The 23,341-nt window shown below is 36.9% G+C and overlaps 1 protein-coding gene across 2 annotated transcripts; it reads right to left on the reverse strand.

The window, feature by feature from the left end:
* Positions 1–17,563: 17,563 nt before the first annotated feature.
* Positions 17,564–23,271, reverse strand: LOC104211624 (putative late blight resistance protein homolog R1A-3). Of its 2 annotated transcripts, none has more exons than XM_009760713.2 (2): positions 18,709–21,969; positions 17,564–17,747 (listed from the first exon to the last, which is right to left on the reverse strand). In XM_009760713.2, the coding sequence occupies exons 1-2, from the start codon at positions 21,439–21,441 to the stop codon at positions 17,715–17,717; spliced, it is 2,766 nt and encodes a 921-aa protein (XP_009759015.1). In that variant the 5' UTR covers positions 21,442–21,969; the 3' UTR covers positions 17,564–17,714. The 2 variants fall into 2 exon arrangements, with proteins under 2 accessions (XP_009759015.1, XP_070004055.1); XM_070147954.1 differs by lacking the exon at positions 17,564–17,747 and adding an exon at positions 23,086–23,271 and having other exon boundaries at positions 17,754–21,625.
* Between the last annotated feature and the right edge of the window lie 70 nt (positions 23,272–23,341).

Consider the following 23,341-nt stretch of genomic DNA (forward strand, 5'->3'; position numbering starts at 1 on the left):
TGTCCCGACCCGGAATTCCCACCATTGGGAGTCATGATGGCGCCTACTCGTAGAAGCTAGGCAAGCCACGAACTTAGAAATCTTTAACTCTTCTATTTTAATCCTTTTTACAACTTATATTAACAAGTGATAAACATCTAAATGACAGCGGAATGTGAGATTTAAGCGGAAGTCTTAAATAAATATAAAACCAAAATGTTTTGAAAGTTAACACATGCCTCTACCCAGAAATTGATGTCACAATATCCATGGACTACTAAGAGTACTACATACAACAGTTTGAAAGAAAAATAACACTGTTTGTCTCAGATACATGAGAAAACAAAACATAGTAAAAGATAGAGCAGACGCCGGGCATGCGGACGCCTGCAAGGCTACCTCGGTTTCTCGGTGGATTGAAGACCAACAGAAACTTAATAAAATATGAAAGGACAGCTCAATATCAATAATAATACAATAGCAATACTGTTGCGGCGCGCAACCCGATCCCTTATCATTTAACATTATTGCGGTGCACAACCCGATCCCTTATCATTTAACATTGTTGCGGCATGCAACCCGATCCATATATATATTTAGCTATTGCGGTGTGCAACCCGATCCAATATAATATCTGTTGTGGCGTGCAACCCTATCCAATATAATATCTGTTGCGGTGTGCAACCCGATCCAATATAATATCTGTTGCGGCGCGCAACCCGTTCCAACTATACAGTCAACAATAATAATAATTAACCGTCCTCGCAAGGGATCAACAATAGACTACTCTATCCCATCAAGGGATCAACAATAGACTACACTATCCAAGCAAGGGAACTCAGCAGTACAACCGGAAAGGGAGAATCAGCTATAACCAATCTTAACTCAACTCCTACTCATCTCAATTACCACCATTTCTCAATCATAATTGAATCCCACGATAAACGAACTAAGTCTTTGCTCAATATCAAGGATTTACTCACTATTTCAACCATAGTAATATTCAAGAATACAATAAGTATCAATTTAAGACATACGATCATACTTGACACCAACGTATAGATACTCGTCACCATGCCTATACGTCGTACTCAACAAGAAGCAAATAGCAAATAGGACTCAACTCCTAATTCCTTAAGCTAAGGTTAGACCGGACACTTACCTCGATGCCACGAACGCAATTCAAGCCTCAACTATCGCTTTACCTCTTGATTCCACCACCAACTCGTTCGTATCTAGTCACAAATTACATCAATAAACATTAAATGAATCAACCCTAATGCATGAAAATGAGTTTTCCAAAGTTTTGCCCAAAAAGTCAAAATTGCCCCCAGGCCCACATGGTCAAAACCCGAGGTTCAAACCAAAACCCGATTACCCATTCCCCCACGAACTCAAATATATAATTTGTTTTGAAATCGGACCTCAAATCGAGGTCTAAATCCCCAATTATTGAAAAACCTAGGTTCTACCCAAAACACCCAATTTCCCCCATGAAAATCATTGATTTGAAGTTGAAATCATGTTAATGATTGAAGAAAATTAGTTAAAAATGACATACAATTGATTTGGAGAAGAAAGGTTGTTTGAAAAATTGCCTCTTATGTTTTTGGGGTTTTAAAAAATGAAAAATGACTGAAAATCCCGTCTATTTATACTCCTCTCAGACCCTCTTCGCGGACCGCATAAAACGACTGCGGCCGCGGAGCTCCACCGGACCGCATAAAAAGGACTACGACCGCGGAGCTCCACCTCTAGCACCTCTACCCCCACCTCTAGCTGGATGGGCGGTCTGTGGAACACCTAGGGCCTGAACCAAAGCGCGGGAACCATGCTGCTGTGACTGAGTACCCACCAACCTCGGAGAAGTCCTCCTGATATGACCATACTCGCCACACTCATAACATACACCTGAGTGCTCTGATACCAACTTGTCACGACCCGAATTTCCCACCTCGGGAGTCGTGATGGCGCCTACTAATGTGAGCTAGGCAAGCTAATTATTGAACCATCTACCTTTTTACCAACTTTATTCTCTTTAATAATTATGAAGAAATAACATTTAAACGACAGAGTATAACATAAGCGGAAGAAAACAATAGGCCATCTGAACATGAATGTCTATTACAAATGTTTGAGTTTCGACTACCCAGAACTGGTGTCACAGTTTCATAGATGGTCTAAGAATACTACAAATAAAGGTCTAAAAGAATTAATTACAACACTGTTTCTAGAAATACATGTAAGAAACAAAAACGTATATAGAAGGAGACGCCAAGGCCTGCGGACACCTACAGAACTACCCCGGGTCGCCTGATGATCAAGAATCCGCAATCTCATTGCGGTTCGAAGTCCATAACACTGGGGTCTGCACAAAAGAGTACAGACTGTAGTATCAGTACAACTGACCCCATGTGTTGGTAAGTGCCTAGCCTAACCTCGGCAAAGTAGTGACGAGGCTAGGACCAGACTACCAAATAAACCTGTGCAGTTCAATTATATACAGCGGGAAAGAAATACAGAAATAAATAAGTAAATTTTGGAGGGGGAAACATGCTTCAGGGAATATCAGGTAAAACAAAATATCAAGAGAATTGTTACATAATCAAAACCACCCGCTAACAAGAAAAGGGGAACAAAGGCAGATTTCACTTTCTTTTCATATCTCATGGCATGTGTGCCACCCGCTCCCATTTCACTTGTCTTGTGGTAGGCGTACTACCCACTCCCATTTTATTATATCCTGTGGTATGCGTACCACCCGCTCCCATTTCATTATATCTTTGTTGTGGCTTGCAACTCGATCCACATATAATATTATTGCGGCGTGCAGCCCGATCTGCATATAATATTATTGCGGCGTGCAACCCGATCCACATATAATATTGTTGCACCGTGCAACCCTATCCATATATAATATTATTGCGGCGTGAAACCCGATCCATATATAATATTTTTGCGGCATACAACCCGATCCACATATAATATTATTGCGGTGTGCAACCCGATCCATATATAATATTGTTGCGGCGTGCAACCCGATCCATATATAATATTGTTGTGGCGTGCAACCTGATCCATATATAATATTGTTGCAGCGTGAAAACCGATCCATATATAATATTTACAATTATAACAAGAGTCCCGACAAGAGATCAATAAGGTCTACACTGTCCCGGCAAGGGATTCGACAGCATAAGCAATCACGTCCCGACAAGGGAGAAACAGCTATACCCAAACTTGATACCACACCTAACTACCTCAGCTATAACCAACCTCATTCCGACACCCAACTACCTCAGCTATACCCATAATCCCTACCCAACACAAAGAATCATCAACCTAAGCATTCGTAATATCAATTAAGAACACAATGCAATGGAACCACAATTCAACAATAGCCTGACAAGGGGGCAACATAATGATCTCTTCTCTTTCTCACTCTTACTTCACAATTCACTTCACAACTCGAGCCAATGCTCTATAGTTTTAATTATCACTTATACTTTCACAACTCATTTCACAACTCGAGCCAATGCTCTAAAAGTTCAATTGTCACTTATACTTTCACAATTTTGCTATACAACTTGAGCCAACGCTCCTCAATGTTCATAGGTCACAATTCTTTCCACAAACTTTATACAACAATTAGAAATCTTCACCAAGGCATGAATAATACAACGAAATCATGAAAATCACAATATAAGACTCACCGGTCATGCTTGACACCAACGTATAGATACTCGTCACCATGACTATACGTCGTACTCAACAAGAAGCAAATAGCAAATAGGACACAACTCCTAATCCCTTAAGCTAAGGTTAGACCAAACACATACCTCGATGCCACGAACGCAATTCAAGCCTCAACTATCGCTTTACCTCTTGATTCTACTACCAACTCGCTTATATCTAGCCAAGTTACTTAATTATATTAATAAACGCTAAATGAATCAACCCCAATGCATGAAAATGAGTTTTCCAAAGTTTTACCCAAGAAGTCAAAATCGCCCCTAGGCCCACATGGTCAAAACCCGAGGTTCGAACCAAAACTCGATACCCATCCCCCACGAACTCAAATATATAATTTGTTTTGAAATCGGACCTCAAATCGAGGTCTAAATCCCCAATTTTTGGAAAATCTAGGTTCTACCCAAAACACCCAATTTCCCCCATGAAAATAATTGATTGGAAGTTGAAATCATGTTAAAAGATGTTAATGATTGAAGAAAACTAGTTAAAAATGACTTACAATTGATTTGGAGAAGAAAGGTTGTTTGAAAAATCGCCTCTTATGTTTTTAGAGTTTTTGAAAAGTGCAAAATAACTAAAAATCTCGTCTATTTATACCCATCTTAGACCCCCGGTGCAGACCGCATAAAAAGGACAGCGACCGCGGAGCTCCACTGTGGACCGCAAGAAATCGAGCGCGACCGCGAAGACTTGGCCTTGCTCACCGCGAACGCACAAATCCCACCGCAGTCGCGAAGTCCCCACCGCAGCCGCGAAGCATCCACCGCGGACCGCGAGACCTGGATTCAGAGACCTGCAACTTCTCTAAATCTGCAACATTTTTCCTATGTGTAGAAACATCCCGAAACTCACCCGAGCCCTCGGGGATCCAAACCAAATGTCATACTAACTAAAAAAATCATATGGACTTACTCGTGTAATCAAATCATCAAAATAACCTCATGAACATCAAATTAAATCTCGAGATCAATGAAATTTTCTCAAAACCTCTTTAAACATAAATTTTGTAATTTAAGTCCGAATCACGTCACATGACATCCGTTTTTCACCAAATTCCCCAGAAATGTCTTAAATCATATATAAGACCTGTAATGGGTGCCGGAACCAAAAATACGGGCCCGATACCATCATGTTCTAATCAAATTTCATTTCAAATTTCTTTAAACAATTCCAGAAAATAATTTTCTTTAAAAAATTCATTTTTCGGGCTTGTGACCTCGGAATTCGATTCCGGGTATACGCTCAAGTCCCATATTCTCCTACGGACCCTCCGGGACCGTCAAATCACGGGTCCGGGACTGTTTACCCAAAACGTTGACCGAAGTCAAATTAGCTCATTTTATAATCAAAACTTATCATTTTTCACAGATTATCATGTTTACGCTTTACGGCTACGTGCTCGGACTGCGCACGCAAATCGAGATGACTCTAAATGTGGTGTTCAAGGCCTCAGAACGCGGAAGTTCGTTTTAAAATAAGTGATGACCTTTTGGGTCATCACACTAAGATGAATAAGATTAGGAATGAAAATATTTGGGAGAAGGTGGGCATGACCCCCATGGGTGACAAGCTGCGGGAAGCAAGGCTCAGATGGTTCAGGCAAGTTCGGAGGAGAAGCCCAAATGAGCCAATGAGGAGGTGTGAGCGACTGGCTTTGATGGATACGACGAGAGGTAAAGGGCATCCAAAGAAGTATTGAGGAGAGGTGTTCAGGCAAGACATGACGCAACTCCAAATTACTGAGGACATGGCCCTAGACAGGAAGTTGTGGAGGTCGAGCATTAAGGTCCTAGGGTAGGATGTAGTTATGAATATTTCTACGGAGCTTTAGAGAGAGACTAGTCTATTATGACTTAGTCTTAGACTGTTAGTGGTTAATGTTGAATCACACTATTCGTTCCTCTTAGTGTCAGACTTTATCTATTGGTTATTGTTTCGCTTTTCATCTATTTTTGGGTTCTGGCGATATTGTTAACTGTTCCATGGTTTCTATTGATGGTACTGATATATTGCCTCTTTTTGTCTTCTTGGACCGAGGGTCTTTTGGAACAGTCTCTCTACCCCTCGGGGTAGGGTTAAGGTCTGCGAACTGATATATCACTTCCAAATCTGTCTCGTTAGCAAATCATGATGTTCTCTATTATCCACACCCGAAATCGCCACTCATATCAGTGTAGTTTCTAATAATACACACTATTGAGTTACAATGATGTTACAAGCCCCAATGATGTGATTTGGAAATTCAAAATTCCAATAGAATTGCTACCTTTTGAGTATGTGTTATTGAAACCTGTTAATGGTATACTTTATATTTGTGGACCATTATATTCCTATGTTTCTTATGTTTACTTGTGGAACCCTTTAACTAAGGAATTCAAAGCTATACCTAAGCCAAAAACTCATTTGGGATATGTTGCTGTTGAATTTGGCGTTGGTTATGTTCCTAAAACCAATGATTATAAAGTAGTAAGGATAATAAATCATGAGAGAAAGCCCGATAGGCGAATTCATGAAATTTACTCTTTGAATCGCAATTCTTGGAGAAAGGTTAATAGTTCACGCCCAAATAGTTGTGCAACTATTGATTTGGAGAAAGAAGTGATCATTGAGCCGGGTTATTCATATAATAGAAGAAGGGATCTATAATGTGAAGATCAAATAACTTGGAGAAATGAAAGAGCTAATTCTATGTTATTGACATATCCTGAAGATGATCTGATTTTATGTTACAATGGATATGAAGAGATATATTCGTATTATTATACATTATCTGCAAGAAAATTCGCCTTTGTTGGGAGCCTTGTTTCACTCAATAGAAATCATGACAATCTTAGTTAATAGGTGGAAATCCTTTGAATATTCTTGGTATTTGTGATTTGAGTTATATGAATCGACTGCATATTTTTTTTATACTGTCAGTGTATAGAACATAAGTTCTTTGCGTTTTGCTTTTGTTCTCAAAAGTTTTTGGAACGTAGTGAAAACATGGCATGTTAGGCCTTGAAGAGCTAGCATAATCTTTGTTATTGAGTAAGAAAGAAGCTTTTAGTGGTGGTTTTCCGTTTGGCTAATGTAGCTAGTGATCAATTACAATAAATAATGGTAATGTTTTTCCTACTAAAAAGATTTTAATTTAATTATAATTTTTAATACATAATTTACCAATTATATATAAATAAAATTATAAATAAGAATCTCTTAACATTAGAGATTTAATAGGGAATAACTTAGGGAAAATGCATAAATACCCCCCTAACCAATACCCGTATTCTCAACTACACACGTTTTCTTTGTGGGAATCTTATTACCCCTCCCTCTCCAAACTTATTTTAAATGGAATTATTTGCACCCTTAACGTTGACGTGGCAGAGTGTGTGAATTTCACTCTCCTAAGAAAAAATAATTTTCAAATTATTTTTTATTCTTTTTTACCATTTTTTTTCTTACTTTTTTTTCCTTTTCCTTTTCCTTTTCCTTTTCCTTTTTCTTTGTATTTTTTCTTTTACTTTTTTTCGTTTCTTCTCTAATTCCGGCGGATATTCATTCACCGGCGACTTTGTCTAACCGTTTTTCTTCCATTTTTTCTTTTCACACACAAATTAAACTCTCAAAAACAAGGTAGTTGTCGGCGTTCGCAGGCCTTGATTCTCCTTCATTATCTCTATCTGTATCCCAATTTTTATTTCCATACACTGTAGTAGACTGTATTCCAGTATAAATACTCATGTATTCAGTGATACTAGGTTTTGGGAGTGTATTGTATCACTATTTATGAATGTTCTCTTAAAATGAATTATTTGGTTTTCAAACTTAAATAAGGATATAGGTTAATGGGGTTGTCAGCTTGCCTAGTTTTGAGATAGGCACCATCACGACAGGTGAGACATTTGGGTCGTGGCAGTACAACAGGTATGTGCGGCAATAATCTCTATGCCACAGAAATAATATTTATATCTTTTACTATTCTACCTCTTCAGGAGGTGAGTTGTTATATTTCTTCATTCACTCTAAGGAATGAAAATGTGCTTCAAAAATAACTTTGAATATCTCATTATTTTGTTTAAGCACAGAAAGACACTGCTTCAAAATATTTTCCTACTTCAGGAGAAAATTTCAATTGTCTTACTACTTCAGGAGCAAATTTAAAATACAAAATATTGAGTATATATTCTCTCAATCATATTACCTCTTCTGAGGTGAATTGTAACATATTTACATCTAGAGCGCACTCATATTTACGAGCTTTATTAATATTGTCACATTCACTTTAGGGAATGGATTAATATTTATCAAAAGTTCTCATCCTTCAGGGAACGGAAAAAAATTATCTGAACGTGCATTAACTACACCAAATAGTGTGACGGCTTAGAACCTCTTTTAAGATAGTGCTACTTCTGGAGTAAATCGAGGCATGCATGTAATATAGAGAATATATTCTCTAGCTTATCTTCAATTGTAACCATAAAAGGCCTAAATTATTACTTCCGGTAGTCATAGGCATGTACCACTTCTAATGGTTAACAAATTTAGTTATGAAACATAGTCACTTTTGATGATCGTACTCTGATAGAGTTCAGATGAACCATGAAATTTAATCATAACGAGATTTAAGAAATATTGTCACTGCCGGTAGTTAAATATTTCGTGCAAAACTCTGCTGGAATTAGAAACCAAAGAAAAGTTTGAGCCAAATATTGCATATATGAGTCATTGCGAACTAACCTTCCTGCAGAATATTGGTATCATGCTTTTGATGGCTTTGGTGCCAAAATATTTTGTGAAAATGAGATTGAAGTGCTATAAATCACATTCCTTACCATGATGTACAGTAATAAAATTTTCACGATTAACAAGAAAGTACACAAGTAGTTGCTTGAAAGGTTAGCTAATAAAATTGCAAAATCAAACCTTCTCCCAATAAAGGATTCGTGGGCAGAGAGTCCTGACCAGTAGCTTTGTAATACTATGCCGTTTCAACAGGAAAACAACATCTGCATCTCTTGCTCTCAACCGATGCATTGGAAAAAAGGATATCGTGCCTTTGAATTACTTCATATTCCTGAAATGGAAAGTTAAATTCAAAGTAAGTATTTTAGAGGGTATAGTCACGTGCTGATAACGTGTTATAAAATAAAAACTATAAAGTAAAGAAATTAAAGGCAAGTATAAAGAGAGATTGATATATTATTCATTTTCAAACTGATGTACATAATGAACTAAAATCTTTTCTATTTATAGAAGAAAGGAAGTAGCTGTGAGGCTGTTCAGGAAGCATCTTCGAGGCTTTTCAGGAAGCAGTTGCAAGGCTTTTCTGAAAGTAGATACGAGGCTTTTCTTCAGCTACTTGTAAACTGTCTGCATGAGGTACTCGCAACCTACCTGTTTAATAAGAAGCTGTTGCAAGTCATTTTATTGAGTTGCTTGCAACTTACCTGCATCAACTGTTTGGAGATAAACTTTAATGGAATACTAAATGGATAATTTTCTTCAGGAAAATTATTTACATCAAAGTAATAAATGAACATCCACAATATGTGACGACCCGATCGGCCGTCTTAAGAATTAACGTCATGATCCCCTATTAACTACTTTTCCCAAGTTTATTTATGCTATTTTGATTTGCCAGGGTGTTCGATTTTGAGTTTCGGAGAGTTTTGGGACACTTAGTCCCTAAATGAGAGCTTAAGTGTTGGAAAGTTGACCGTAGTCGGAACAGTATGAAGACGGACTCGAAATGGAAATCTGATGGTTCTGTTAGCTCCGTTGGGTGATTTTGGGGTTAGGAGCGTGTCCGGATTGTGTCTTAGAGGTCCGTAGCTAATTTAGGCTTGAAATGCCGAAAGTTGAATTTTTGAAGTTTCCGGTTCGATAGTGAAATTTTGATCCGAGGGTCGGAATGGAATTCCGGAAGTTGGAGTAGCTCCGTAGTGTTTAATGTGACGTGTGTGCAAAATTTCAGGTCATTTGGACAAGGTTTGATAGACTTTTTGATTGAAAGCGTGTTTTTAGAGTTTTTGGGATTCTTAGGCTTGAATCCGATGAAAAATAGGTGTTTTGATGTTGTGTTGAGCGTTCCGAAGGTTGGAACAAGTTTGGATGATGTTTTAGGATTGGTTGGCAGGTTTGGTTGAGGTCTTGGGGGCCTCGGGTGTGTTTCGGATGCTCAACGGACCATTTTTGGACTTGGAAATGCATCGGAGTTTTGCTGGTATGTGTTGCAGACATTTCTTCATCGCGATCGCGGGGAGAGTATCGCGATCGCGAAGGCTTAGGTGAGGCTGAGGGAAATTTTGCTCTTCGCGTTCGCGTGAAGAGGGATGCGAATGCGTAGCTTTGGGGCAGTGTCGAATCACGAACGCGTGGACTAGGCCGCGTTCGCGTAGAAGAAATAAGGCGACAGTGGTTGTTGAGTGTTTCTCTACGCAGTCGCGTGAAGCCAACCGCGATCATGTAAGTCTGAGGGAGCTAAGCATCACGTTCGCAGACGGGGTTCCACGTTCGTATAGAGTAACCTGAGGCGCATGAATTTTTGTTCTTCGCGATCGCGATTAAGGGAAAAGCTGGGCAGAATATAAAATTTCAAAACGAGGGTTTAGCCATTTTTGAGAAAACTTAAGCTTAGGAGCTCGGGTTTGAACGAGAATTTGAGGGATTTTCAGATATATCGATTGGATAACGATTCCTAACTCCTTTTTGCTTATAACCTATTAATCTAAACATGAATTCATCCTTTAATTTCGGAAATTGTATGAAAATTGGGGAAAGGTTCTTAGACCAAGAAATTGAGTTTTGATTGGGGATTTACATCGGATTTGGATAATTTTGGTATGGTTGGGCTCGTAAGAGTACGAGTTTCTGAAAATATAAATTTTACCCGATTCTGAGATGTTGGCTCGAGGGGCATTTTGGTCATTTTACATAATTTCGCATATTAGCTTAGAATTTAATTGTGGAATCAGTTACTTGAGGTGTTATTTACATTATGCAATTGAATTGAATAGATTTGGGCCATTTGGAGTTGAGTACTCATGGCAAAGACGTGGTGTCGGGTTGATTTTGAGATGATTCGAGGTAAGTGGCTTGCCTAACCTTGTGTGGGGGACTTTCCTCTTAGGAGATGACATATTTGATAATTGATACGTGAGGTGACGAGTGCATACTTGAGCTAATTGTTAAAAACTGGTTTTACTTAAAGTATTTAAACTGAGTTCCTATCTTTCCCGTTTTATTCTACTTGCAACTTAGCCTGTTGTTAGTTTAGAAAACCATGCTTAGTTGACTTAATTGCCTATTTGCTTAAACTGCCTTAATTGCTTTACGTGAAGCATGTTAGGCTAGAATTAATTGTTTACTTAGTACGAAATTAGCATTTAATTTAATATTCTTGTGTTGCTACTGTGTGTTTTAAATTGGAACTACGGGACGGTATCCCGGGAGATCCCTTGTTCGTATTGATGACCTGGACTGAGGTGCGGGATACCAAGAGATTCCTGGCAAGTAGATTGAGGATACCGAGAGATCCTCAGGATACCAAGAGATCCCTGGCATATATTGAGGATACCGAGAGATCCTCAGGATACCAAGAGATCTCTGGCATATATTGAGGATACCGAGAGATCCTTGAGATACCAAGAGATCCCCCGGTTATCATCCTTGCTATAAGTGGTATTTCCTTGTGGTTGCCTTTATCTCTGTTTTCCATTATTGTACTCTTGTTATACTGTATAGATTCTTAATATAGATTCTCAATTTTACTGCTTATCTTATCCTGTCATTCTATTATTTATTTAACCTCAGTAGGGCCCTGACCTTCCTCGCCACTATCAGACTGAAGTTAGGCTTGGCACTTACTGAGTACCGTTGTGGTGTACTCATGCCCCTTATGCGCATGTTTTTCATGTGCAGATCCAAGTACCGTTGCTCAAGCCTACCATCCTTGAGGGAGGCGACTGCTTTAGAGACTCCGAGGTACATCTGTCGCATCCGCAGACTAAGGAGTCCCTTTCTATTCCTGCCTTTAGTATTTAGCCCCTCTGTATTTCTCTATTCTTATTAGACACTCCGGAGTTAGAGCTATGTAGTATTTATCTTAGCTTGTGATTCGTGGGTTTCCGGGTCTTGGATTTAGATATTGGCTTTTGAGATCTATATATGGTGTATGCCGAGCGGCACATTTAAATACTATTATTGCTTTATTTCTGTTTTTAAATTGTTTTACTTCCGCAAGTTTGGTTATCTTCCGCAATTTAGACTTACCTAGTCGTAGAGATTAGGTAACGTCACGATGGTTCACGGAAGGCGAACCGGGGTCGTGACACAATAATATTTTTATAACAGAACTATTATCTGCCATTTCTCTCCCTATATCTTTCAATGATTTATTTGTAATTTGGTTAAGTGGCAATGGCGCAACATTTGATGTGTAGATTAGGTGTAAGTCATGAATTTTTTGGAGATTTTGTTATATTTAGGGGCGCTTTTATTGCAATTAGTGGCACTTTGGTAAAAAGAATTTTAAAAATAAAAAATTAGCAAAATGTAGAATAGTGGCGCTTTTGTTGCATTTAGCGACGCTTTAGTAAATAAAATTTAAAATAATGGCAATTTTTTTGCATTTAGTAGTATTTTTGTTGAATGCGCATTGGTAAATCAATTTGAAAATAAAAAAAAAGGTCAGAATTTATTTTAAAATAGTGGCGATTTTATTGCATTTAGTGGTGCTTTTGTTGCATTTAACAGTTCTTTTGTACTATTTTTTTAATAATAAAGTTAAAAATAAATTTTAAATAAATATTGCCACAAACACTTAAGAGCGTCATAAATTCCTTATGGATAGTGACTACATTATCAAAACCTTACTTGTTTTATGCATATTTTTCCAACAATTAAGCTACACTTTCTTGCAATTTTTACTATCTAATCTAAGCTATATCCTTTTTGGTTTTATTTCACGTTCAACTTGTTAATAAAATCCCTATTCTTAAGCGTCCCTACCAAATCTCTCTCCATATTCTAACGGAAAAAGCGAATCAATAACACTCCAAATTTACAATAAAATACTATAACTATTAGAACATATTTACTTTGGTATCTAATTTTATTAATAGGGAGATTTTCGCTTTTAGATCCTAAAATATTGACGAATTCTGATTTTGGTACCTTGATATAGCTGGTTAAGCATACTTAACCTTCGATTAATAAAAAAAATGCACTCTTGATCCTTGTGCTCGTGAATCTACATTAAAGTTAACAAATTCTTAACAATTAAATCATCTAATTATCCATACGCTATGCTAAATTTGTATAATTACTCCATATTTGGGTAATGTATAGCCTTTAAAAATAATCTAAATATAACATATTTTCTATTATATAGAAACGGTAAAGAAAGAATTACAGCCCATGTCACTTGGCCTAATAGCCCAACCGAAAATGGCTCACATTTGAAGCTCTTACCCTATTTAGCCCATGTTTTACATAACTTGAAAGAAATTTTTCAGCCTTTAGCCCACTATTAAAGACATAGTTTTAGGGTTTTTGTTATTTTCTTCTTTCTTCATTCCCTTGTCTCTCTCACCGCCTCTCACTTCTTTCTTTCTAACGCACATAGATCTCTCATCCTCTCTTAAAATTGGCCATTAGCAATGTATTATGCTTCTCTTACAAACACACAGCATCTGCTACATATCTGCCTCCCCCTTTTCCGCAGATTATCTTAGTCAATAGCTGAAGCAACTTCAATTTGTGAGGAGCACAGCAGCTTTATTCCCTCTCCTCTACCCCCCAATAGTTCTGCCATTAATGGCTTAAGAAGGCTCGGGCTCCTACTCCGTCGTCCATGGTGGCAAGCAAAAGGATATTGAAGATTTTTGAAAGAAACATGAAAATACACACAGATCTGAAAATAAATAGCTCTCAAACTTGATTTGCACCAAAAAATAACCACTAATGTTGGAAGATTTTGAAGTTTGAAGTTCTGGTCATTATTATTATGACCTTGAAGTGTCAAATCTGAAATTGGGTTTGTATAAAAATCATAACTATGTAGCAGTTTGTATCAACATTGTATACTAGTGATAATTGTGTATATGGATATACAAACACCTCTTATACACTATTATACATGTTTATACAAAGTTATACAGTATTGTATAATTGTGTATAAATATGTATATTTGTGTATAATATTGTATAATTATATATTTTTCAGTTTATAAGGATGTATATACATTGTTAGTGTGTAAGAGGCCTTTACAGAAGTTTGACACTTCTTTCTCATCTTCTTTTTCATGTAATGTGTTGTATGAGCGTTGGAGGGATTCTACAATTCATTTACCAAGTTTTTATTTTTCTTTTATCCTGTTGGATTGCTTCAGCAATTGCACATAAAAGTGTTTGAATTATGATTCAGCAATTGCTTCAGCAGTTTACAGAAGTATGTGCTTTTTTAAAAATCACAAGGACAAAATATGATTAAATATATACATTTGATGAATTATACATATACCTCAAATGCTGCTCTAGTCCTAAGATCAGTAAATTATGGCCATGGGAAATTATTTTCTTGAGTTCAAATTCTTGTTGCACCTTTCATTGTCTTATGGCATTTAACTGTAGCGAATAAACGTAAGAATCTCATAGTTTCTTCTTCGTCTCAAAAGCAAAAGAATCTCACGGATCTTCCATTTGATATTTTAATCAACATCATCAAAAGATTGCCATTCAAATATCACTTCCAAATCTGTCTCGTTAGCAAATCATGGCGTTCTCTATTATTCACACCCGAAATCGCCACTCATATCAACATAGTTTCTGATAAAGCCTACACATTATTGAGTTACAGTGATGTTATAAGGCCCAGTGATGTGAAATGGAAATTCAAGATTCCAATAGAATTGTTATCTATAGAGTATGTTCTATTGAAACCTATTAATGGTATACTTTGTATTTGTGGACCTATATTGTCCCATGTTTCGTATGTCTACTTGTGGAATCCTTTAACTAAAGAATTCAAACCTTTGCCTAGGCCAAAAACTCATTTGGAATATGTTGCTGTTAATTTTGGCTTTGGTTATGTTCCTAAAACCAATGATTATAAAGTAGTGAGGATAGTAAAACATGAGAGAAAGTCTGATTCGCGGATTCATGAAATTTACTCTTTGAATCGCAATTTTTGGAGAAGGGTTAAGAATTCGTGCTCGGATAGTTATGTAGCTATGATTTGGAGAAAGAAATGATCACTGAGGTGGGTTATGTGGGTTATTCATATAATTATATAAGAAGGAATCAGCAATGTGAAGATAAATTAATTTGGAGAAATGAAAGTGATAATCCTATGTTGTTGGCATATCCTGAAGATGATCTTGTACTATGTAACAGCGGATATGAAGAGAGATATTCGTCTTACAATGCTGTAAGGAAATTCGCTTTTGTTGGGAGCCTTGTTTCACTCAATAGAAATCATGACAATCTTGGCTAATAGGTGGGAATCCTTTAAACATTCTTGGTATTTGTGATTTTTTAAGTTATATGAACCCACTATATAATTCTGTTTTATACTGTCAGTGCATAAAACTTAAACTCATTGCGTTTTGCTTTTCTTACCAAATGTTTAGTAGAGTATAGTGGAAAAATGGCATGTTAGGCCTTGAAGAGCATAATCTTTGTTATTGGGTAAGAAGCTTTTAGTAGTGTTTTTTTATTTGGATATTAAATGTAGCTAATGATCAAGAGCAATAAAGAATGAATCTTTTTGGCCTTTTATTTTCAACTTTTCAGTGTGGATTGATGTTTTTTAGGCAATGCCAAAGAAGCTTCTAGGAATGTGGATGCTGAATATTCGATAGATTATAATAGAAATTTATATAATCAACATTTTCACTTTTAGGAAGTGCGACACTTCCCTGAATTCTGCATAAATGCGGAATGCTTTATGCACCGGACTGTTCTTCTTCAACAAATACTAGACTTATTTAAACAAATGACGCCCGAATAAGATGAAGTGTCTTATGAAGACATTCATGTGTGCTACTATGAAATTGTTCAATAATCGCCTTTAATGAAGGAGATTCCTCGTCAAGACAAATACGTTCTTTAAAATACAACACTCCATCTCAAAAACTCCAGGAATCAATAGCTTCACCATCTTGTACTAAGCGAACCAAATGTTGAACATTTGGGGCTAGTCGAATGTTCGTTCTTTTTTGTTTCTAGCCACCCTGGAACTAGTAAAGTAATCGGCTTCAAACTGCCAACAACCTCATAATTTCTCACGAAAGAGGTGCTCTGATGGTAAGCAACCTCCACTTCCAACCAAAAGGTTGTGAGTTCGAGTCACCCCAAGAGCAAGGTGAGAGTTCTTGGAGGGAAGGATGCCGAGGGTCTATTGGAAACAGCCTCTCTACCCTAGGGTAGGGGTAAGGTCTGCGTACACACTACCCTCCCCAGATCTCATTAGTGAGATTATACTGGGTTGTTATTGTTGTTGTTGTTGTTTCTTGCATTCCGCAACAAAGTCAAATCCCATAAGCTTAAATAACCTTTGGCCTTAATTGTTGGAAACTCTGATGATCCGTCTGAACAATAAATTGCTTACCAAAAAGATAAGGCCTCCATCTTTGAACAGCTAAAACCAAGGCAAGGATTTCCGTATCATAAGTGGAAAGCAACAAATTTTGAAGTTTCACTAAAGAAAGCAATAGGTCGATCTTGTTTCAAAACTGCACCAATTCCTGATCCTGAAGCAGCAACAACAACAACAAGCAACCCAGAAATTTCCCATAAGTGGGGTCTGGGGAGAGTAAGATATATGCAGCTTTACCCCTACCCTGGAAGGGCAGAAAGATTGTTTCTAATAGACCATCGGCTAGAGAACGGAAGAAAAAAAATAATTGCAACAAATAGGAATAGCAATAAGATAAAATAAGACTGAAGCCTAGAAAACAGTTAAACTCGAGGTAGTAATAGCAATCTATGAATAAAAGAATATCATACTAACACGAATGCTAGCGAACTGAGTAGGACAAAGAGAAACGCTACTAGCCTTCAATTACAAATATTTTTGAAAAATCCAGCAAATCAAGAATAGGAGCTTGTCTCATTGTTTTTCTCAATTTGGTAAAAGCTTTTTCAGTAGTAAAAGTCAGCAAAAATCCATCCTTTTTGAGCATTTGTGTAAGAGGATCAGATATCTTCCCATAGTGTTGAATGAATTTCCTGTAATAACCAAAGAGTCCCAAAAACTCCCTCATAGCTTTAGGAGTTGTTGGTTTTGGCCATTTGGCGATAGGTATCACTTTTAGCCCACGCTAAAAATTATTTGCATTCGATAGCCGAAAAAATGTATAAAATTTGTATAATTTTTTTTATATAACATACATAATATGTATATGTACATATATATATATACAAAAAAATTTAAATATATTTTTTTGGTTATTATTTTAAAAGCGGCTATACAATGTCATTTTTCCTTAATATTTTCAGGATCCACTGCAACACTGTTGTTGGCTATAATATGACCAAGGTACTTAACTGACCTCAAGCTAAAAATGCTTTAAATGATCCTCCGAGGATCTACTATAGATTAGAATTTCGTCAAAGAAAACCAAAATAATTTTTTGGAGATGATGTTTGAATACTTCGTTGATAAGAGAGTGGAAAGTAGATGAAGCATTTGTAATGCCGCATAACATCACCAAGAATTCATAATGTCGTGCTATCTCGACGTCAGATGGATGATCATTGCTTTAGCAAAGATTTAACTTTGAAAAAAATTGTGCTCCTTACAACACGTCTAGTAGTTCATCAATAACATATATGGGAAATTTGTCCTTCATCGTGACTAGATTTAAGGTACGATCATCAATACACATTCTTATTTCCACCAGGCATAGAAAGAAAAAAAGTGTATATAAATAGGCCTACAATATTACAATAATAACAAAATTTACTATAATTACAATATTAACATTTATTAGAATTTAGAACTCATAACGGTTAGCACCTGTATTATCCTGCACAAAAAAACAAAACAACCACAAATCAACAATGAAAAATGAAATGTTAGATTTCCCAAATATTAAAGGAGAAAAAATTATGGCAAGAATGAGCACCAGGCATTATTGGACGGATTTAAATTATACACAATTACAATGTAAAGAATTTTACACTATTGGTGCAATTAAACTTATTAAAGCAAGTTATTATTCTAATATTTAATTTACTGTATCGAGCTTGCTGTGGAGAACTATATATTGTCAATTTATCATAGATCCTTACAACAACGTGCCTGAAATTACTAAATTATTATACTAGACATGCCTAGTGAAAGTATGGCTTACATAATAAGAATCATGAACATTTAAGAGAATTATAACCTAAACATAAGACTATTTTTTTCCAAAAAAAAAATAAAAAAAAGAAAAGAAGAAAGAATCTAGCTTAAGACTATATTGTAAAAGAAGACAGAGCAAATGGAAGATTATGAATAGAAATAGGGCACTATGGTGCACAAAGTATCTCATTTTTACGCTGGGTCCGGGAAAGAGCCGCACCTTAAGGGGCAATGACTGAGCCAGGATTTTTACCAAGGCGTGTCAAAATATAAACAACTAGATACATTGAAAAGTGAAGGAAAGTCAACGTATAGTAAATATACATAAAAGAAAAAAAATTATCTAGAAATAATGTGTAATTTTTCGGTGAAAGGGTAGCGATTGACACCCCTTGGTTGAATGTGGCTCCGCCATTACTTAGGGGTGTGATATAGACAGCCTACCCCGATGCAAGTATTAGTGGCTGGTTTCACGATTTGAACCCGTGACTTATAGGTCACACGAAGATAACTTTACCGTTGCTCCCCGGCTCCTTTTATGGAAGAGCATGAATAGTTACAAGTTAATTACTATATTTCATACTTGACCTCAAACATATAGGACCCGAAGAAAGAAGTAAATCAAGGAAAAGATGTCTTACAATATCAGAGATATGGACCTCGACCGAACTTGCATAGTTGTCTTGCATGTCCTGCTGAATTTGCTTAGCAGAATTCCCAACAGATTCTTTACACCTCCTTATATCAATCAGAGAAAGTGTGATTATATCTGCAAAATCTTGAGGAATTGAATCCAAGAACCTACAACGTTCAAGAAATAGTCGTTCAAGGCACGGAAAGTGATCACAACTGGCTCTCCAGTACTCAAAATCCAAATCTTCCAGGAGCAAGAGTTTCAAGCTAGGAAATCCTTCATCTACTACTTCCCACGCCTCGCCTATGCAGGCACGATATGTTAGTTTAAGGACCTCGAGTTTAGGCAGCTTACCAACAATGCTCAAATCATTCCATCTCAAAAAAGTCCGACTAAAAGCTAACTTCTTGAGGTTTTGTGGAAATACATCTGCTGGTGGAAGGAGCAAAGGTCGCAAAGTACCTGAATGTGGTCGTTTTCGCCCTGTAAACCTTAAGTAATCTGAAGGTCTGCTTTTCAGAAAGAAAGGACGAACCGGAAGATAGTTATAATACAGATGAAACTCCAATTCCTCAAGCTGATCTAAGCAGCGAAAATCATAGATGTTCCTGCAACTATAAAAGTCTTCTGCGATGCCATGTATTTGCAACTTCTTTAAATTGGGAAATAGTCTAAAAACAGAACTAGTACAATACCAAGGATTCCATCCGGACAGATGTTGCAAATTTGTCAGGATCAAACTTTTCTCTGTAGGCTCATGATATCGCAAGTAATTCCAATCCAAACGGAGGTGCCTCAATTGCTGCATCGCCAAAATTTCTGATGGTAATATGAAAGGATATGGCCGCTCCCATTGCCAACGCTTGAGATGTGGAAAATTAAGTATAAAAGTTTGCAGATAGCATAGGCTAGATATTGATGGAGGAATGTCTATTGATGAGGGAATTTCTTTTCCTATATACTTCTCCACGGCAGGAGAAAGAGTCAAAGCAAGGTATCTCAAATGAATTAAATCAAGTATTCCGCTGGGGAAAGTACCACATCTCACTAAAGCAAGATCTAGTATTCTTACTAGCTTGAAACGCAATGACTTTTGAACAAACCATGTCCCTTTAAAACAGATAATGGAACGGACCTCATTATTAGGATACATATCCAAACTTTTCTCAATTATACCGTGAAACACTTGGTTCAATTGGATACTGATCCGGCCTTGACCGTTAGATGAAAAATGCATGGATTGCTCTAATGGATTTTGATCATCGTTTTCTCCAATAACATTCACAAAATTCACATTTCGAGCTTCCCTCAAGCAGAGTTCACGTGTCACATCATGCATTCCACAACTCTCGATTTTCCCATCAAAATTCAAATTGTGGATGAAAATTAAGCTTCTATCTATAAGATCTTTTATATATTTTTCTGCCACTTCTTCTATGCTTTTCATCTCTTCCACCTTTAAAAATCCCTCTGCTGCCCATAATTCCACAAGTTTATCTACAAAAATTAGTTCATCCTCTGGGAAGATTGCAAAATATAGAAAGCACGGTTTTAGGTGATTAGGCAAGTAATGGTAACTCAATGCCAACACCCTCATGCATTGGGCATCAACATCTGTGCTTACCACTGAACTTACATTGTCGGCAACACTTTGCCACTCATGCAATGCTTTACCAATTTTGGAGAGAAGTCCAGCAATCACAGTAATTGCTAGAGGTAATCCTCCACATTTTAATGCAATTTCTTTCCCGATTATGTCAAATTCAAGAGAAAAATATTCTTTCTCAAAGACCTTTCCGCAGAGTAAATTCCAACTTTCATTAGAATTCAGAAGGCGCATTTGGAAAGGAGGCTTACCTGAGCTAGCATATTCAGCCACATCCACATTCCGAGTAGTCAGGAGTATCCGGCTTCCATTATTACAATCTGAGAAACATAGTTTTATATCATCCCAAGCTTCTGTAGTCCATATGTCATCAATGACTACCAGGTACCTCCCGCCTTTTAGAAGCTTTTGGAGTCGATCTGCTAGTTGCCCAACATCTTGCTGATCATAAAATTCATAAGTCTTTCCACTTATAGAAAAAAGAAGGCCTAGGAGTACATTTCTCGCACGATACTCTAGTGAAACAGTAGCTTTTGCACGAATGTCAAAGTGAGACATAATGAACGGATCACTGTAAATTTTGTTAGCCAAAGTTGTCTTGCCTATGCCACCCATCCCTACAATCGAGACAACTTCTAGTTCACTTGCTCCTCTGGTAAGTTGATCCTGCAGCATCTCGAATTCAGTTTCATGACCAACCATCGTATTCTCAAGCTCTAAGGCAGGTTGAGATACATCGGCAAGAGACAAATTTTGTGCTTCCAGATCTTTGCTATTGGTATACATGTTCTGCACTGCCATCCACTTGTTCATCGCGAAACCAATGTGTCCTACTGCTTGTTTCAAGAGGGAAAAAAGTTCCCAAGAATCTATTCTTCGTGTAACTGCGTCTTTTGCTAAGAAAACTTTCCTTGATACAGATTCAACCATACCTTCCGCGCTACATGCTAGCTCTATGATTTCAGCTTCCAAACTTTTCAATACCTCAATATCATCGCCTATTACTTTCAATGGTTTCTCCAAAATAGATCTCAAGGATTCAAGCTTTTCGTAGAACGACTGCAAATTACATCCAGTAAACTGCATAGATTGTTGTATGGTGCTCATAAGGGAAGTAACAGCAGCATAAGCCATGTCCTTCTTTCTCTCTTATGTGTGTGATAGAAGGCAGAATATCACTTAGTATGATTACTACAAATTGCCAAAAGTTCCAAATTTCTCAATTTAAAAACAGAACAAACAAAGGTTTTTCTTTTATTTCTTGCATTATTTAACATTTCCATCACATCTCCAGCTTGGTCCACTCTGTAGGCTCTATCTGTTGCAGAAGCCAAATGTATAGAGTGTGAATAAGTCACAACTACTATACCAAAAATTATGACAACCACCAAATAATAAATAAGACAATAAAGCAATAATAAAGGGAACACCAGAATTTACGAGGTTCGGCTAATTTTGCCTACTCCTCGGACACAACCAATATTTTATTCCACTCCAAAAATACAAGTGAAATAATACTAAAGAGAGAAGATACAAATGCCTTAAACAGATGAGAAAGCAAATGAGAGGTGTGTTTCAATCCTAAACATTAGGCCTTCTTTTATAGGGGAAAAATCCCCCAAACTTAACTCCCAACCAATGTGGGACTTTGGCATTTTGCCAAACTTCAACACTATCAACCAGCTGGAAGTCCAACTCTGGTTTTAGTTTTTTACACTTACAAATCTGAATAGTTGCAAAATATTTAAGAAAATCTATGATATTAAAGTGTTAATAATCTTAAATGTTTGTCACTTTTCGCTTCTCATAAGTCAAACTAAGTAAACTTTAACCAATATTTTCTAGTTTATGCATTCAGCATAAGTTTTACTGGTTATTAGCTTATGAAGTGAAACATATTCAGTAGTGAAAATGATAAAGTTACCAACAGGAAAAAGAAGAAAAATTCCAGGTCATTATCACATCATAAAAATGTCCCACTAATCTATCACGTAAACCAAAGGTCTCTCTCTTTTTGTCCAACTTTGTCTAAAGATGATAGAATTCTATCAGGAAAAAGTAGAAAACAATGTGATCGTTAATTATCTTTGTTACTATTATTAAAGGGAGCCTTAGCGTAACTGTTAATGTTGCTGCCACGTGACCAGGAGGTCACGGGTCCGAGCCGTCGAAACAGCCTCTTACAAAAAATACAGGGTAAGCCCTCGTATAATAGACCCTTATGGTTCGACCCTTCCCCGGATCCCGCGCATAACGAGAGCTTAGTGCACCCGGCTGCCCTTTTGTACTGTTATCTTCTTGCTTCTTCCTGCACTTTGTTCAATAGGATGAATTCGGACCACCAATGCTGTGTTAATAGAAGTTGTTAATCTTAGTTTAATGTGCAAGTCATCCTAATTGGTTAGCTCCTTGATATACTATTCTGCAAAATTTACTTAAAACTTTGTGCTTATTACCTTCAATGTGGAGTATAGTGCCAAATCTAAGTAATACTTTCAGTATATTGACCAAAAGAAAAGGACAACAATACTTGTTCCTTGAATTAAAATTCTATAGCTCACCAGAAAAATGCTGCTCAAAGGGGGTTATTTGTCCTATTCAAAAGGAGAAGCGGGTATCCATTAAGGGTTAAGGGGATTTAGTGGTATTTACTCTAATTTAATTACATATTTTCTGAATTTATTCACTAGTCATTTTAAGCAAAAATGAGATCCATTCGGTTAAAAATTGTAGATATATATATATATATATTTCCTTCAATTTATATGGAGAAATCACCTCTGGTCTTCTGGCTCAACTCCAGTTGGCGCACAAGTTAGAAAATTCGGATAGTATGAGCCCGCCCTCTACCCTCCTCCCAACTTAAATACCAAGCTTTATTCGCAGCAGAAACATGATTCGAACTCAAGACTTGCGCTCAACCCACACATCATATGTTGCATTCCACTGGACCAATTTGCAAGGAAATCATATATATATATATATATATATATATATATATATATATATATATATATATATATATAGAGAGAGA

Source organism: Nicotiana sylvestris, chromosome 6, assembly GCF_000393655.2.
Source record: "Nicotiana sylvestris chromosome 6, ASM39365v2, whole genome shotgun sequence".
NCBI lineage: Eukaryota > Viridiplantae > Streptophyta > Magnoliopsida > Solanales > Solanaceae > Nicotiana > Nicotiana sylvestris.

Coding starts and splice junctions, on each gene's coding strand:
- LOC104211624 (XM_070147954.1), bottom strand. CDS start 21,441: ATGGCTTATGCTGCTGTTACTTCCCTTATGAGCACCATACAACAATCT.